This window comes from Suncus etruscus, chromosome 13 (assembly GCF_024139225.1).
Source record: "Suncus etruscus isolate mSunEtr1 chromosome 13, mSunEtr1.pri.cur, whole genome shotgun sequence".
Lineage (NCBI taxonomy): Eukaryota > Metazoa > Chordata > Mammalia > Eulipotyphla > Soricidae > Suncus > Suncus etruscus.
The window spans coordinates 15,359,759-15,375,386 of record NC_064860.1 but is presented as its reverse complement, the minus strand read 5'-3'; the positions used below and the strand labels follow the sequence as shown (position 1 = coordinate 15,375,386).

Here is a 15,628-nt window from a genome sequence, read left to right as displayed (position 1 = left end):
CTTTCCCCAACACCAGCTGAGCATGTGCAGAAGGGGCCAATAAATAAAGAAAAGTCCCAAAGCAGAGAGAGACAAGGACCCTTTATTTTTTGGCTTTTGGTTTACAGGCCACACCCAGGGCTTACTTTGGCTCTAAGCTCAGACAGAACTCCTAGCAGGGCTCAAGGGGCCATATGGAATGTTGGAATCAAACCTGGGTTGGCTGCATTGAAGGCAACTGCCCTACCCACTGTACTAGCTTTCCGGCCCCATAATAGAAGGATGCTTTTGCTTTTCGGCCCCTTACTGACCCCACAGGGAAGAGGTGATGGGTACCTGGTATCCCACCAAGTGAGGCTTTGGGTAGGGTGGGGGGTGCGCTGAGCTCCCAGCAGATGAGTCATCAGGCAGGAGGAGCTTGCAGCACTATTTATAAAGGCCAACCCCAAAGTAGTTTCCAAGCTCCCTGCTGCCAGGGTTTCATTTCATCCCAAGCAAATAAATCATGAGTCCTGAAGATCTGATGGGGAGGCCATTAAGCGCACCGCCTGCGCCTGAGTTATGGAGGCCTCAGACTGGAGCCTTATTAGTGTCTGGGTTGGGCTGTAACTCATGCTAACTGCCCCAGGTCTGCAGTAGGGCCCGGAGGATAGGGGGTGGGTGGGATGCTTGCTCTCCATCTGCAGCCGCACCCCCTCATCCTGCCACACCCAATGCAGACTTTGGGGGTCACCAGGTGCTCCTGTCTGGTTTATGGAGGGTTTTTGGAGACAGTGGTCACAGGAGCTGCTAAGAACAGACATGTCATCCCTTCTCCTGAGCATAGAAAGCCTCATGGGGCTAGAAACTCATGGAGACCCCATGTGGGGTGTGTGTGTGTGTGTGTGTGTGTGTGTGTGTGTGTGTGTGTGAGAGAGAGAGAGAGAGAGAGAGAGACAGAGAGAGACAGAGAGAGACAGAGAGAGAGACAGAGACAGAGACACAGAGAGAGACACAGAGAGAGAGAGAATAAAGGGATGCATGACCTTGGGGTCAAATCTGAAGATTCAATTCCTCCCTCTCCTGCATCCTGCATCGTTCACATCTCAGATGCCAACTGCACACAATCTCTCCTCCCCTATGTGTCTGGCACAGCTACAATGCCCACAGGAGGTTTTCATTCTGCTTCTGCTGAGGAGCAATGACCTTGGGAAATCCTCCCAGCTCTCGGAGGGAGATTCCCCACCCGCATGATCTCCGGAGCCTACCTATACCCTTCCGCCAGCCCTGGAGATCTGGAAATGCATGCCAGGAGCCTCTTAACTTGCTCTCCCATGCAGCTCATCCCTGCAGGAGACACACGCTGGCAGAGCTAGTGAGGATGCCAAGTCCTTGGGGCAGTCTTGCAGAGCAAACTCTGCCCATGCCACATTGCCCAAACCCTCCCAGGAAGCCTTGAACAGCCATGTTCACTTGTGCCAAATTCAGACCTTGGAAACTCAGAGGCCTCATATCTAAAAACGTCTGTCTCGACCAGCCTATGTGGACCAATATTTCTTTTTTCTTTTTCCTTCGGCCACACTCGGCAGTGCTCAGGGGTTACTCCTGGCTATCTGCTCAGAAATAGCTTCTGGCAGGCACGGGGGACCAAATGGGACACGGGGATTCAAACCAACCACCTTAGGTTCTGGGTCGGCTGCTTGCAAGGCAAGCACCGCTGTGCTATCTCTCCAGCCCCAATATTTCTTAATAATTATTCTGCACTAAACAACAGCAAGTGACCATGGCTGTCCACTGGAGTTCTAATTCTCCTGCTTTCTGTAGTGTCAGGCTCTAGCCCCATTCTGCATTTCATTTGCCATCTTTTGTGTGTGTGTGTGTGTGTGTGTGTGTGTGTGTGTGTGTGTGTGTGTGTGGTTTTTGGGTCACACCTGGCAGTGCTCAGAGGTTATTCCTGGCTCCAGGCTCAGAAATTGCTCCTGGCAGGCACTGGGGACCATATGGGACGCCAGGATTCGAACAGATGATCTCTTGCACGAGAGGCAAACGCCTTACCTCCATGCTATCTCTCATTTGCCATCTTGAGGCAAAGGAAATGTGTTTATGTAGAGGGAGGAGTTGGGTGACAAGCAGTGGTGTTCAGGTGTTATCCTACTCTGTGTGCTCAGGAAATCACTCTGGGCAGTGCTTATGGTACCTGGGATCAAAGTGGGGTTGGATATGTGCAAGGCAATCACCTTAATTCCTGTTTTACCTCTTCAACCCAAAAGAAATTTCTATTGCTCTTACAGGTGAGGAAACTGAGGCTTAGGGTCACAGCTCAAAGACAGTCAGGTTTGGCACTTCCTCTCTTGAAGATCTGACCAGTCTGCATTTCAAAGTCCCCATCCTGAAGGAGGACTTCTTGGATTAAACCTCTTAAGCAGTGTTCTGGGGAGAGACCCTCAATGCAGGCAGTAATGGCAAGCAAAAGTCTTTCCTCAGCTCAAACTTGGTTCCTTTGGATGGAGATAAAGTGGGAGAGGCCACTTTCTGAATGTAAAAAGTCCCTGAACTGGGCACTCATGAATTGCAGGGAAAGGCATTGATGGTCACTCAGAACCAGGAGTGGTGGTGGGGTAAGGAAGGTAGGTTGCAGCTCAGAGCCAGCAGAATCCAGGGGCAGCAGGGAAAAGAGAGTGAGGCAGGTATAGAGAAGCTAGATATTCATGCGCATTTATTCTAGAAGGATCAGGAGATAAGTAAGGTGTTTACATTACATGTAGCACTCCCTGATTCAATTCCTGATATCCCATTAATCCCCTGAGCAACACCATGAATGATCTCTGAGATCCCTGAGAATGATCTCTGAGAGAACAGAGCCAGGAGTAAGCCCTGAGCACCACACCATGTGCCCCAAACTCACCCTCAATAAAGGGGAAAATAAGCAAATAGTTAAAGGTAATGCCACATAAGGCTAAAGAGTAGTACAGCCGGTGAGGAACTTGCATCACAAGCAGACAACCTAGATTCAATTCCAGGCATCATATATGTTTATCATCTTTTTTTTTTTTTTTTTTTTTTATTTTTATTTTTTTTTTTTTTATGTTTATCATCTTTAACATCACCAGGTTTGTTACAGAAAACAAAAAACTAGTTATAGAAGGGAAAGGAGCTTGGGAGAGTGTAGGGTCTGGGGGGATATCCCCAATTCCCTTTCCTTGAATCGCTACATACACAGTCCATTTTTTAAAAGCTAACATGGATCTACATTTAGGTAAATATCCTGCCTTCCTAGGTTCCCAATTTGACTTGGGTAGCCATAGGCTAAAAATGAGTATGAGGACTGACAGAGAGGTGTGTGTATGGTGAGTGTCTGTCTGTCTGATGAGAAGCATAGTCTAAACTATGAGTACTGGTACAGAGCCCTGGGCTGGAGACCATGCAGGGAGGAGAGCTAAGAGTTGGTCAGGTAGGACCAGGACCAAGGAGATAAGAGACCCTGAATCCAGCTGTCTGGCAGGGAAGGAGAGCTAAGAGTTGGTCAGGTAGGACCAGGACCAAGGAGATAAGAGACCCTGAATCCAGCTGTCTGGCAGGGAAGGAGAGCTAAGAGTTGGTCAGGTAGGACCAGGACCAAGGAGATAAGAGACCCTGAATCCAGCTGTCTGGCAGGGTAGGAGGATCGCTGACCCCTGAAAGACATAGGGGAGGTTTGCACTAAGGTCATGACTGCTGGGCGACCTTGCAAGGGAAGAGCATCTTTGCCATCACCCCGCTAGAAAACTCTCTCTGGCCTTCATCAATACCAGAAGCCTTGGCTGCCTGCCAACCTCCTGCTGAGCTGTTATGCCAATAAATACTTGTTGGCAGATCAATTAGACCATCTAGGAACAGTGTCTGGGAAGAGAACGTCCCTCCCACTCAGCTCCAGGAGAGTGGTGTGTCTGCTCTGCCCTGGACCCATGTGCCCTCACAGCAAGCCCCTGTGGGCCCAGCCTGGTGGTGGTCAGCCCTATTGGGAGAGCAGGGGGGAGGTTCAGGCCCAGGAGGCCTGAGCAAATAAACTCTGCTTAGCACTTCCTTGCGGTGTGAACTCAAACAAAACCTTGCTCTACCTCAGACTCAATTTCCCCAATGGTAAAATGGGCACAATGATGAGAAAGTTCACTCAAGCCAGACTATGTGGCTTTCCCCAGAATAAAATAAAAGTCCTAGCTCGAGGTACAGACCTGGGTGGTATCCACAATAAAGATGATAATTGGGGGCCCGGAGAGATAGCACAGCGTCGTTTGCCTTGCAAGCAGCCAATCCAGGACCAAAGGTGGTTGGTTCAAATCCCAGTGTCCCATATGGTCCCCCGTGCCTGCCAGGAGCTATTTCTGAGCAGACAGCCAGGAGTAACTCCTGAGCACCGCCAGGTGTGACCCAAAAACCAAAAAAAAAAAAAAAAAAAAAAAAAAAGATGATAATTGGGCTTAAGAGATAGTACATGGGCCCCCACAAATAAAAAAGATTATCATTATCTGCCCACCTCCTACCCCCAAAGCTGTAGGACACTCAGGTCCCTTTTATCTGGGGCTCCCATCCCCTCCTCCAGTCATGCCCAATTCAGCACCCAAGAACAGACAAGGCTGATATCTCTGTCCACCTGGCTAACAGGATGGGCAGAAGAGCTGGCAGCTGGAGGAGGAATTCTATAGGTCAGTCTAAAGGGGAGCAGATTACAGAACCTTCCCACCCGGACACACCTCACAGCTGTCTTCCAGGCGCCCCCAAGTAGGCCTGTGGCCTGTTTATAAAGAGTTCTTGAAATGCCCCCTACAGAGCTAAATGGCAAGCTGGGAGAGGGAGGGGAGGACTGGAGAAGAGTGGCCAGAACAGGGAAAAGACAGGGCTGCCCCAAACCCGCTACTGAAGGCCAGGAGTCACAGTGGGATGAACAGTCTCACTGTCCCCAGTTCCATTTCCTGCTGTTGCTACAGTCCTCTCTGATAAGGTAAAGCTGCATGATCCCCCCCTGAAGGGAGGCTCTGAGCCAACCCTCTAGTAATGCTGTATTCCTTGTAAAATGAAGCATTGGTTCAAAGTTTTTTAAGATGAGGGGCCAAAGAGACAGCATGGAGGTAAGGCATTTGCCTTGCATGCAGAAGGACTGTGGTTTGAATCCCTGCATTTCATATGGTCCCCCGAGCCTGCCAGGAGCGATTTCTGAGCGTAGAGCCAGGAATAATTTCTGGGCGCTGCTGGGTGTGACCCCCCACCCCAAAAAAACCAAAAACAAACAAAAAGATAAGGGGCCAGAGAGATAGCACGGAGATAAGGCATTTGCCTTTCATGTAGAAGGACAGTGGTTCGAATCTCAAATCCCGGCATCCCATATGGTCCCCCGTGCCTGCCAGGGGCAATTTTCTGAGCATAGAGCCAGAAGTGGCCCCTGAGCGCTGCTGGCTGTGACTCAAAAAACAAAAATAAAAACAAACAAAAAGATAAGATGAGCTAAAACTGTCAGGGAGAGATCAGATACTTCAGAGACATTTGTTTTCACTGTGGCTGAGGAGGCCACACCCTGGTTCCAATCCCCCACAACACACAAAATTCCTTGAGCCCTACCAGAGGTTGCTCTGAGCACAGAGCAAGGAGTAGCTGGTGTGTGACAGGCCCCCAAACAGGGGGCAAGGACCAGGTTAGGAAATAGCCCAAAGGGCTAGAGCACAAGCTGTTTCATTCACAAATACCCCTATGGCATGTGCAAGGCCCCAAAACTGCCCTGTTAGGTTTTGCCTTTGCTACTAAGTGATGCCCAGTACCAGCTCAGTATCAGCTTGCTCTGGTAACCACCCGGTAGACCCCCCAAGTCCAGAGTTGAACCCAAACAGGGGGCAAGGACCAGGTTAGGAAATAGCCCAAAGGGCTAGAGCACAAGCTGTTTCATTCGCAAATACCCCTATGGCATGTGCAAGGCCCCAAAACTGCCCTGTTAGGTTTTGCCTTTGCTACTAAGTGATGCCCAGTACCAGCTCAGTATCAGCTTGCTCTGGTAACCACCCGGTAGACCCCCCAAGTCCAGAGTTGAACCTCTAGGCCCTCATACCCGGGGACAGTATCAAACTCTAACCCCAAGAAGAGGCGCCACCTAAAAGTATTAAGGACAAAACTGGCTTGTGTGGATAAACTGCTAGACAGGCCTTTGGGTGCAACAAAACCTGAGTGCCAGTCCCACTTTCCAGGCCTGATGGGTCCAGATCTTCAAAACCCCAAATGCACCCCTCCCACCACCTCCTTATATCCATTCTCCCAGTTTCACACCATCAGATCCTTCCATCTACAAGAGGCTCATTCAGCCTTCTCTGCCAACAGAGAAGCAGACCCAGCCTGAGCATAAATCAGTGCCCCAGAATCCTGGATAATAGGTCTCGCCTAGGCTACTGCACATGGGGTGTCTGCTGGCCTTTGATTCTGGCTCTCTAAGCACTAGGATTTGTCCTATGAAGTCCTCCTGTACCACTAACACAGGGATGTAGAGATGGACCCATTTTATAGGTGAGTAGAACAAGGCCTTAGAGCAACTCATTGGAGGCATGGACCATAGATCATGGAGATGGTGGTCAAGAATATGGCATGAGAGATGCCAGAACCCAGAACAGCCATCCATCAGGGCAAAGACTGGGAACACATCCACCTAAGTTGGGAAGCAAGAAAATGACATCTGTGGGTATTGGGGAATGTTCGGTCACCTAGTCTGAAGTGAAGACCTGTCTACAAGGTCCAGGGCTGATTTACCCAGCTGACATTGAGATAGGCTCCTCAGCTCCTAAGGTGATATAAGGACAAAATCAGGCGTCAGAGTGATAGCGAAGCAGTAAGGAGTTTGCCTTGCATGTGGCCAACCTGGGATTGACCTAGGTTAGATTCCTGGCATCCCATATGATCCTCAGTCCCTAAGGTGACTTAAGGACAAAATCAGGGGTCAAAGTGATAGCAAAGCAGTAAGGCATTTGCCTTGCATGCAGCCCACCTGTGACGGATCTGGGTTAGGTTCCTGGCATCCCATATGATCTCCCGAGCTTGCCAGGAGAGATTTCTGAGCGCAGAGCCAGGAATAACCTGTGAGCTCTGGGTGTAGGCCAAAAATCTAAATAAATAAATAAACAAATGTTTAAAAAAAAAAGGTCAAAATCAGTGGCCACTTGACTCCACCTTCATCCTGCACTTTGGGCTGGAGTCAAGACTAGGGTCACAGTAACTCACCTACTCTAAATAGAAGACAGCCCTCACTCCGGAAACCACCTATTCCACTGGTGCTGGTGCAGAAGAGTGTATGAGGCCACCAGACATGACAGCAGAAAAGGGTCATTCAGATTGTCCTGACAGCTGCCTCCCCAGGTCATTACCATTTCAGGGATTCTAGGTGGGGAGTTCTCACACAGGGCAGCTTGGTGAGAGAAGCAAATGGTTTGTCTGCTATCTACACTTGCCCATATCACATATCTTTTGCAGCTGCCGTCTGCTTCAAACCTTGGGCCAGGAGGGCCTGAGAGCACCAAGATACAAGCCCACCCCAGCCAGGTTTGACACCCCCTTGTTTGACAGTGCAAATGAGTCAAAACAACCACATGGACTTACAAACTTCCTGTTTGCAGGAAAAAGAGAAAAGTACTCACACAAAATACAAGCATAAAAACTGCACATAAAATAAATTTAAAAAGAAAAGAAAGAAAGAAATCCTGCACATAAAAGCCTGATCTAGATGTCTGGATCCCCCTGGAAAAGTCAGAGATTCCCCCATGCTTGGTCTTTGAGGCCCAGGAGATGATGGGCAATGGGAAATGACAAGCAGTTCCCCACACTTAACTGACAGTTCTGAGCAAGGTAGATTTTAGATGCAGGTAGCTGGTGCAGCAATAACAACAGGCAAAGAGGACAGTGTGGTACTCCAGGTTCTTGGAAACTCTCCACAACACTGTCCCCTATGCGGAGTTTGGAGCTCAGGAAAAAGAAGAAAGACTCCCAGCAGACATTCCTCCCTAACCCACAATATCAACACAGAAAGTCTCCTTAGGTGCCAGCCACTGAGCCAGGCATTCTGTCTCCACAGCCTGAGTTCAGCAGCCACTTGCTCAAGGGAAAACTGAGCCACAGTTCAAGATCAACAGTCACATATTGGAGATTCAAACCCCAGGCAGCCATCGCTAAGCCAGAATCTCCAAGCAGTACCCCAAGGTCAGAGGGAGGGCTCCCCACCCCACCCTTCCTTCCCCTTCCTCATCGTGCCCCACTTACGGTCAAGGCCGTTGATGTAGCGCATGGTGACTTCACAATGGCCCCACACGGCGCTCACCACTGGGTAAAGCTTTTTGCCCTTGAGGCCACGGAAGGCCACACCTAGATATTGGCCATCCACCACGAAGCTGAGTGTGCCCTCATCCATGTCCAGTACCACCAGGAGCGAGTCGGGCAGCGAGAAGGCCTCTTCGGGCCCCAGGAAGGCGGGGTAGGCCACCCCTGGCCGGTTCTTGCCATCGTGGTAGAGTCGACTCCGGCCCAGGTCCCAGCCCCAAGACTCACAGTCGCTGCCCACCAGGGCTGTGTAGCCGACCGAGTGCAGCGGAGCGCGAGCTGTGGCCACACCGACCACGGCATGGGTGCCCCTCTGCCGGGCCGGCCAGTGGATCTGCCAGGCGTGCAGGCCGCGGGCATGGCCCACCTTGCCCCGAATGCCATCGGTGCTTTGGGCAACTGGGTGGCGGTGAAAGGTCAGGCGGTCGTCCTCCTTGACAAAGACGTTGAGAGACCGGTCTTCTGGGTTCCAAGCATGTCGCAGTTGCACTGCATGACCAGCAGCTGGCATGTCCAGTAACTGGTCCAGCCGAGTGGGACGACCGGCTTCTGCTCCCCGAAGCTCCCTCTTGGCAGGTCGCAGTGCCGGTTCCCGCACCTCCACCGACTTGAGGCTCCCCGACAGCTTCTGGCCCATGGCTCAGGGCCGCCAGAGGTCTCCGGGGTCACTGCTACCTGGTGGTAGCGTGTTCTCGTGGTGGGTGGACACTAGGGACCAGGTTCTGGGTGGGCACACCCCCACCGCCTGCCTCCCCCGGGGCGGCGCTGGGGCCCAAGCTCCTGCAAACAAGCAAAGGGCTGTCGTTAGAATAGTCAGCCAGAGTCTCTAGGCCAAGAAGACACTATGGGGCGGGAGGAGAGCACAGCTCTAGGGCGTTTACCTAGCATGTGGCCGATCAAGGAGGGATTCCCAACATCCATCTGGTCCCCCAGCCTGCCAGGGGCGATTTCTGAACCAGAGTCAGAAGTAAGCCCCTGAGCACTACTGGGTGGGACCCAACAATCAACCAACGAACTAATCAATCAATTAATCAATCAATCAATAAAAAAGAAGACACTAGCACTTTATTTCAGACTTGCCACTGCTAAATATAGATTCCCCTTATCTGCTCACTTAATCCTTTAGCCTCTCCCCTAAAGGCATGTATGATTATTCCATTTTCTTTTTTTTTTTTTTTTTGGTTTTTGGTTTTTGGGCCACACCCAGTGGTGCTCAGGGGTTACTCCTGGCTGTCTGCTCAGAAATAGCTCCTGGCAGGCACGGGGGACCATATGGGACACCGGGATTCGAACCAACCACCTTAGGTCCTGGATCGGCTGCTTGCAAGGCAAACACCGCTGTGCTATCTCTCCGGGCCCGATTATTCCATTTTCAAGAGGAGAGAATAAAAAGCAAAGATTGGTCCTAAGATAGAGAGGCAGGCACATTTCTCTATCTTAGAAATATTCATCTGCAAATATGTTTTCCCCTCCCTCGCTCCCTCCCTATTTTTCTAAACAAAATTACTTTATTTCACTAAAGATATAAATGAATACATAAATATGGGAAGGATAAGGTCGACTTGGTTTCAGAATTCACATCCAGTAATTCTTTGAGGGGAGAGGGCGTTTAAAGCCACACCTGGTGATACTTGAGGCTTGCTCCTGGCTCTGCACTCAGGAGACCACTCTTGGCAGGCTCAGAGGACCATATGTTATGCTGGGAATCGAGAAGTGGTTGACCCAGACCCACTGTACTGTGGGTCCGGCCCAGTAAGTTCTTGTAATTGGTTTGGTGTCATTGGCATTTTCAAATTTTGTTATTGCTTATTTTATTTTATTACTTTGTTGTTGTTGTTGTTTTGGTTTGGTTTTGGGTCACACCCTGCAGCGCTCAGGGGTTCCTCCTGGCACTAAGGCTCAGAAATCTCTCCTGGCAGGCTGGGGGGACCCTATGGGATGCCGAGATTTGAACCACCGTCCTTCTGCATCTAAGGCAAATGCCCTACCGCTGTGCTATCTCGATGATCCCCTTTATTTTATTACTTTTAAAATCCTTTCATGGGTTTTGGGCCACACCTGGCAGTGCTCAGGGTTTAATCCTGGCTCTGCATTCTGGGATCATTTCTGGAAGATGTCAGGGATTGAACCTGGATCAGCCAGGTGCAAGGTAAGCACACTCAGCACTGTACTATCGCTCTGGACCATGGCTATTTTATTATATAAATAAGGGATGGGCTCAGCAGTGTAACTCAGTAGTAGAACACATGATTCCTTTGTAAACAGCTTGGGTTTGATCCCCCTAACCCCTCCCAATAAACAAATTTAAGAAAGAAATAAGATCTAAGTCCAGAGGCATTAGTAACCTTAAACTCACAAAACCTGAAGAACCTAGATGCTTGGGTACATTCAATTGCTGAGGCTGACAGATCACAGTGCCCAGATCTCCACAGCCCACAGAAGTGCCCTGTATGGGCCTGGGATGACTTCTTATTCTTGGTAGCCCTGAGAGCTTAAATTGCATCCACAGTGCAATTAGGCTGGAGAGGCAAGACTCTTAGTAAGAATTCCCCATACAAGGATGTAGAAGACAAAATGCCTCTAAAGTGGGGACAAAATATTTAATTTGGTGACACTGACCCACAACAATAGAAGAAACCAGGCCTGAGGTGCCAGCCTATTTACAATCTGCAAGAACCTTTTAGGTACAAATCCCCTCCGTGGACACACGCAATATAAACCTCCTCATCGCAGGGCCAGGATCTACATCAGTGCTAGATGTCTAGCCAGACCCCAGGGTGCAGGGACTACTTGTAGACCCTGACTGTGGGGAAAGCTGAAATACTGATCTGTAGCCACTCAGAGCAGAGGCAAAGGCCTACCCCTTCCTTCCTGGGTTCAGAACAACTTCTTCAGAGACAAGACAGGTAAATTCTGGTTTGTTTCATTTTGTTTGGGTGGTATCCAGTGTTCCAGGGACTAGAGGCCACTCCCAGCAATGCTCTGGAGACCACCAGGATTAAGCTTGAGGGGTGCTTGGAGGAACCCATGTGACTCAAGGGATGAAGCATGAGACTCAAGCATGTGCTCTAGCCTTTCACCCATCCACGGCCATAGTTTGGCCTTTCTGTTTGCTTTTGATTTGGTACTGGCAGTCAAACCCAGGGCCTCTACAAAGCATGCACTCAACCATGGCCTTAATCTGGAGGAGACAGGCACTTTTTCATGCCTGGCAGAGCATGTCAAAAAACAGTGGCACACTCGGTCTTGGGGCCAGAGGAGGAGTGAAGAACCCACTGCTGTCTGGCACAGACTGTATGTGTCTCGAACCCTCCTTTTCTTTCTTTTTCCATTTTTGTTTTTGTTTTGGGGTCATACCAGCAGTGCTCAGGAGTCACTTCAGGTTCTGAGCTCAGGAATCTCTCCTTAGAGGGGATTAGGAAAGCATATGGAATTCTAGGGATCGAACCCAAGTAAGCTGCGTGCAAGGCAAGTGCTTTCCCCCTGTTGTGCTCTCGCCCCTCAAACTCTCCTTTTCTGTCCTTAAGTCCCACTCTCTGGCCTGTCTGCTGTCACACTCAGGTTTCAGCTCATGTTCACTCCCATCGTGAGAGCTAGGGCCAATGTTTCAGCAGGTGGAAAACCAGGACACACAGAACAATATGCAAAGCATCAGAGACAGTTCTAAGGCCGGGGAATAAAGTTGTTTATTCTCGTAGCTCAAATCACCCAGAAGAAAAGAAAGAAAAAAAATTTCTAGTTTATTGTTGGCAAAACTAGAAGGCATTTATAACTTGAACCCCAAAGTATAAGGAAAGGATGCCAAACCAGAGAAGGATTGCCAGACCAGCAGGGAGCAAAGGGGTGCCAGAAAGCATCTCGAGGGGCCCAAGAGACAAGTAAAAAGGGTCAAGTTGTGCAGGTTCCATTCCCAACATCATAAGAGTCTCCTGAACCCTGCCAAGGGTAACACCTGAACAGTCTGTCCACCGCAATCTCTACCACACAAGTGGACCTCTAAAAGACACCATAGGGAACAAAGCTAAATGGGAGCAGACAGAACTTGCATGTATAAGGTCTAAGCTTCTATCCCTGGCACTAAGAGACCTTGGGCACCCTGGGTAGCTCTCAAATCACAGGTGTGGTCTCTGAGCATTATAACAAAAGCCAGTTGTTGCCCATGGCTCTAGAGCTTGGATAAAGGCAGTAGAGCCAGCCAGGGGAACAAACCAGGAACTCCAAACCAGGATCCATGTGCACAAATGTGAGTCTAAGAGCAATGCAAGCCTAAACCAGAATGCCAGGCCTACCTTCCTAGCAGAAAGCCAGAGCTCCATGTCCTGAGCAGAAATAAGGTGGAACGATGCAGGGCATAGACCTCGAACCCAGATCTGGAGCCAGATCCCAGGGTACAATCTCTCAGTACTTTATCCTCAGGGACCCAGACAAAACACAGGCCCCCACCCCCACCCCCCCAGATGCTCCCTTCATTGAAAGAAGAATCAGCACACAGTATTATTGAACAATTCACTTGGGAGGCCAGAGATAATACAGCAGGGAAGGTGCTTGCTTTGCACAAGGCCAACGCAGGTTTGATTTCCCAGCACTATAAATGATCTCTTGAGCACTGCCAGGAATGATCCCTAAATAATGCCGGGTGTGGCCAAATAACAACAAAAAGCAAGGAAGATAATTCAAGGGCCTGGGCGATGGTATAGTGGGTAGAGCATTTGTCTTGCATGCTGCTGATGTGAGTTCAAACCCTGGTACTTTACATGGTCCCCCAAACCTACCTGGAGTAATTTCTGAGTGCAGAACCAGGAGTTATCCCTGAGCATCATCAGGAGTGGCTCCAAAACAAAACAAAAAAGATAATTCGGGGCCGGAGCCGTGGCACAAGAGGTAAGGCGTCTGCCTTGCCTGCACTAGCCTAGGATGAACCGTGGTTCGATCCCCTGGCATCCCATCCAAGCCAGGAGCGATTTCTGAGTGCATAGCCAGGAGCAGCCCCTAAGTGTCATCGGGTGGCCCAAAAGAAAATACAAAAAAAAAGATAATTCAAGAAAAATGAAAGACATTCTTGCAATAATAATTTTCAGACACAAAAGAGAAAAGAGCTGGAAGTTCCAGCTCACCTCAGGAAGCTCACCACAAAGAGTGATGAGTTTAGTTAGAGAAATAACTACGTTTTGAACTATCCTAATAATGAGAATGTACGAGGGAAATAGAAAGCCTATCTATAGGCGGGGGTCGGGTGGGGAGGAGGGAGATTTGGGACATTGGTGATGGGAATGTTGCACTGGTGATGGGTGGTGTTCCTTTTATGACTGAAACCCAAACACAATCATGTATGTAATCAAGGTGTTCAAATAAAAAAAAAAAAGATAATTCATTTTTCATTTCAAAGTATGTGCTTCCATACTAATAAGCAGGAGGAAAGAAAGGCTCTAACAGGGGTGGCAGCCCCCCCCCCCCAGTCAGGCCTAAAAGATGGAAGAGCTGGTCAAAAATGGACTCAGCTGTACAGCTCCTAATTTGCCTATGACAAACCTTAATTTCACTCCCTGGCATCATTTTCATCATCACCATCACAATAATAATAGTATACCCCAGGCTGAATAGCCCTACATGCCACCACCTGCCCCGTTCTCCATGCTTTTTAATCTTTCTTCTAGGGGACTCCACACCTGCTCAGGGATTATTCCTGGCTCTACACTCAGGAAATCAGTCCTAGAGGTACTCCGGGGCCATATGAGATGCCAGGGGTTGAACCCAGGTGAGATACATGCAAGGCAAATGCCTTGCCCCACTGTACTATCGCTCCCAGTTCCTCCTGCTTTCATCACTTGCCCTAAAACCACGGGTCTTCCAAGGCATGAATCCCTTTTGGCTAAAGTGGATACTGCCTGCAAAAGGATCCCAAGGATCACACTGAAGGATGGGTCTGGCCCTCTGCTTCCCTGACCTTTTCCACCCTGCTCACAAGCAGCCTCTCCATAGGGAAACTGCTTAACACTGGCCTGAGCAGAGCCTTGTCTACCTGCCAGGAGCTGCAGCAGAGCCATAGCCCAGCAGGGCAGCAGTGCCAGCCCCGTGATGCTCTCTGAGGGCAAGAGGTGCCCTCTCTTAGCTGCAGAGCTGGGGGTGTCCCCTAGACTGTGCATAGCTTCCTTTGCAGCTCCCCACAAAATCAGGGCTTGCTCTACTGAGGAACACCGGCAACAGAGCAATCAACCCAGGGCAGGACCCAAATCCCTTCTGGGCAGACAGTTCAGAAAAGCTGCAAACTCACTAGCCTGGGCCATGCTCAGGAGAGACCAGGAGAGACAGCTGTGAGATCTGAGACAGGGCCCCTGCACATATAAAATCTCCTTTAACCATGTGGCCCCACAGGGATGGCCTGCTCCATGCTGGGTACATCTTCAGATGCAACCACACGCAAGCAGTTCTGCTAGAAAGTCAAAGGCAAGTGCAGCCCAGGACAAAGATGGAAGCGAAGGCTAAATAGGGCACCATGCCCTATTTAGGGTCCCCCACCCTCTGCTCCCTGTGGGGGCTGGGCAATCGCTCAGCACTCCCTTTCTCACCCCTGCACCCACCCTGTCCTGATTAGTAGCCACATCCTTCAGCCTCCGGTGACTGAATAAATGTTTGGCTCACGGTGCAACTAAGTGGCTTGGCTTTGGGCCACAGAGGCTGTCAAGGGCAATGGTCAAACTTGGATGGAGGGACAGATCGGCCAGCTGGAGATGGGCACCAAGGCCAGAGCTGGGACACAGGGCAGTCCTGATGCTAGTCCACATCTCTGTCCAGCTGGCTGGAATCCCAGTCCTTCCTTCTTTACCTCCTCAATCCTGAGAGATCATCCCCTATAAGAAGCCTGCCCTGATCACCCAGGACTCAGTAGTCCACGCTAAACTTTTATTTTTTGTCTTTTTGTTTTTTGGTCGCACTTGGTGGTGCTCAGACTTTACTCCTGGCTTTGCGCTCAGAAGTCACTCCTGGCAGGCCTGGGGACCATATGGGATGCCAGGATTCGAACCGAGGTCCATCATGTGTTGGCCATGTGCAAGGCAAATAAACATCTTACCTCTGTGCTATCTGGCCCCTGTGCTAAACATCTGACCATCTTGAGACAGCGAGACTTTCTTGTCTTGCCAATCTTCTTTCTTTTACTTTGTTTGTTTTGGGGCCAAACCCATAAATGCTCAGGAGTTACTCATGGCTCTGCACTTAGGAATTACTCCAGGAGACTTGGGTAACCATATAGGATGCCAGAGATCCAACTCCGGTCAGCCACATGCAAGGCAAACACCCTACCCACTGTACTATCACTCTGGCTCCAACATGGATCATGTTAGCTTTGTCACTA

The 15,628-nt window shown here is 49.8% G+C and overlaps 1 protein-coding gene across 1 annotated transcript in view; it reads right to left on the bottom strand.

The window, feature by feature from the left end:
• SPSB4 (splA/ryanodine receptor domain and SOCS box containing 4) overlaps window positions 1–15,628 on the bottom strand; it is a 63,372-nt gene that overhangs the window by 40,351 nt on the left and 7,393 nt on the right. Inside the window, exon 2 of the mRNA XM_049785361.1 lies at window positions 8,221–9,075. Coding sequence (XP_049641318.1) covers window positions 8,221–8,914 — 694 coding nt within the window. The 5' untranslated portion in view covers window positions 8,915–9,075. The remainder of the gene's footprint in view (window positions 1–8,220; window positions 9,076–15,628) is intronic.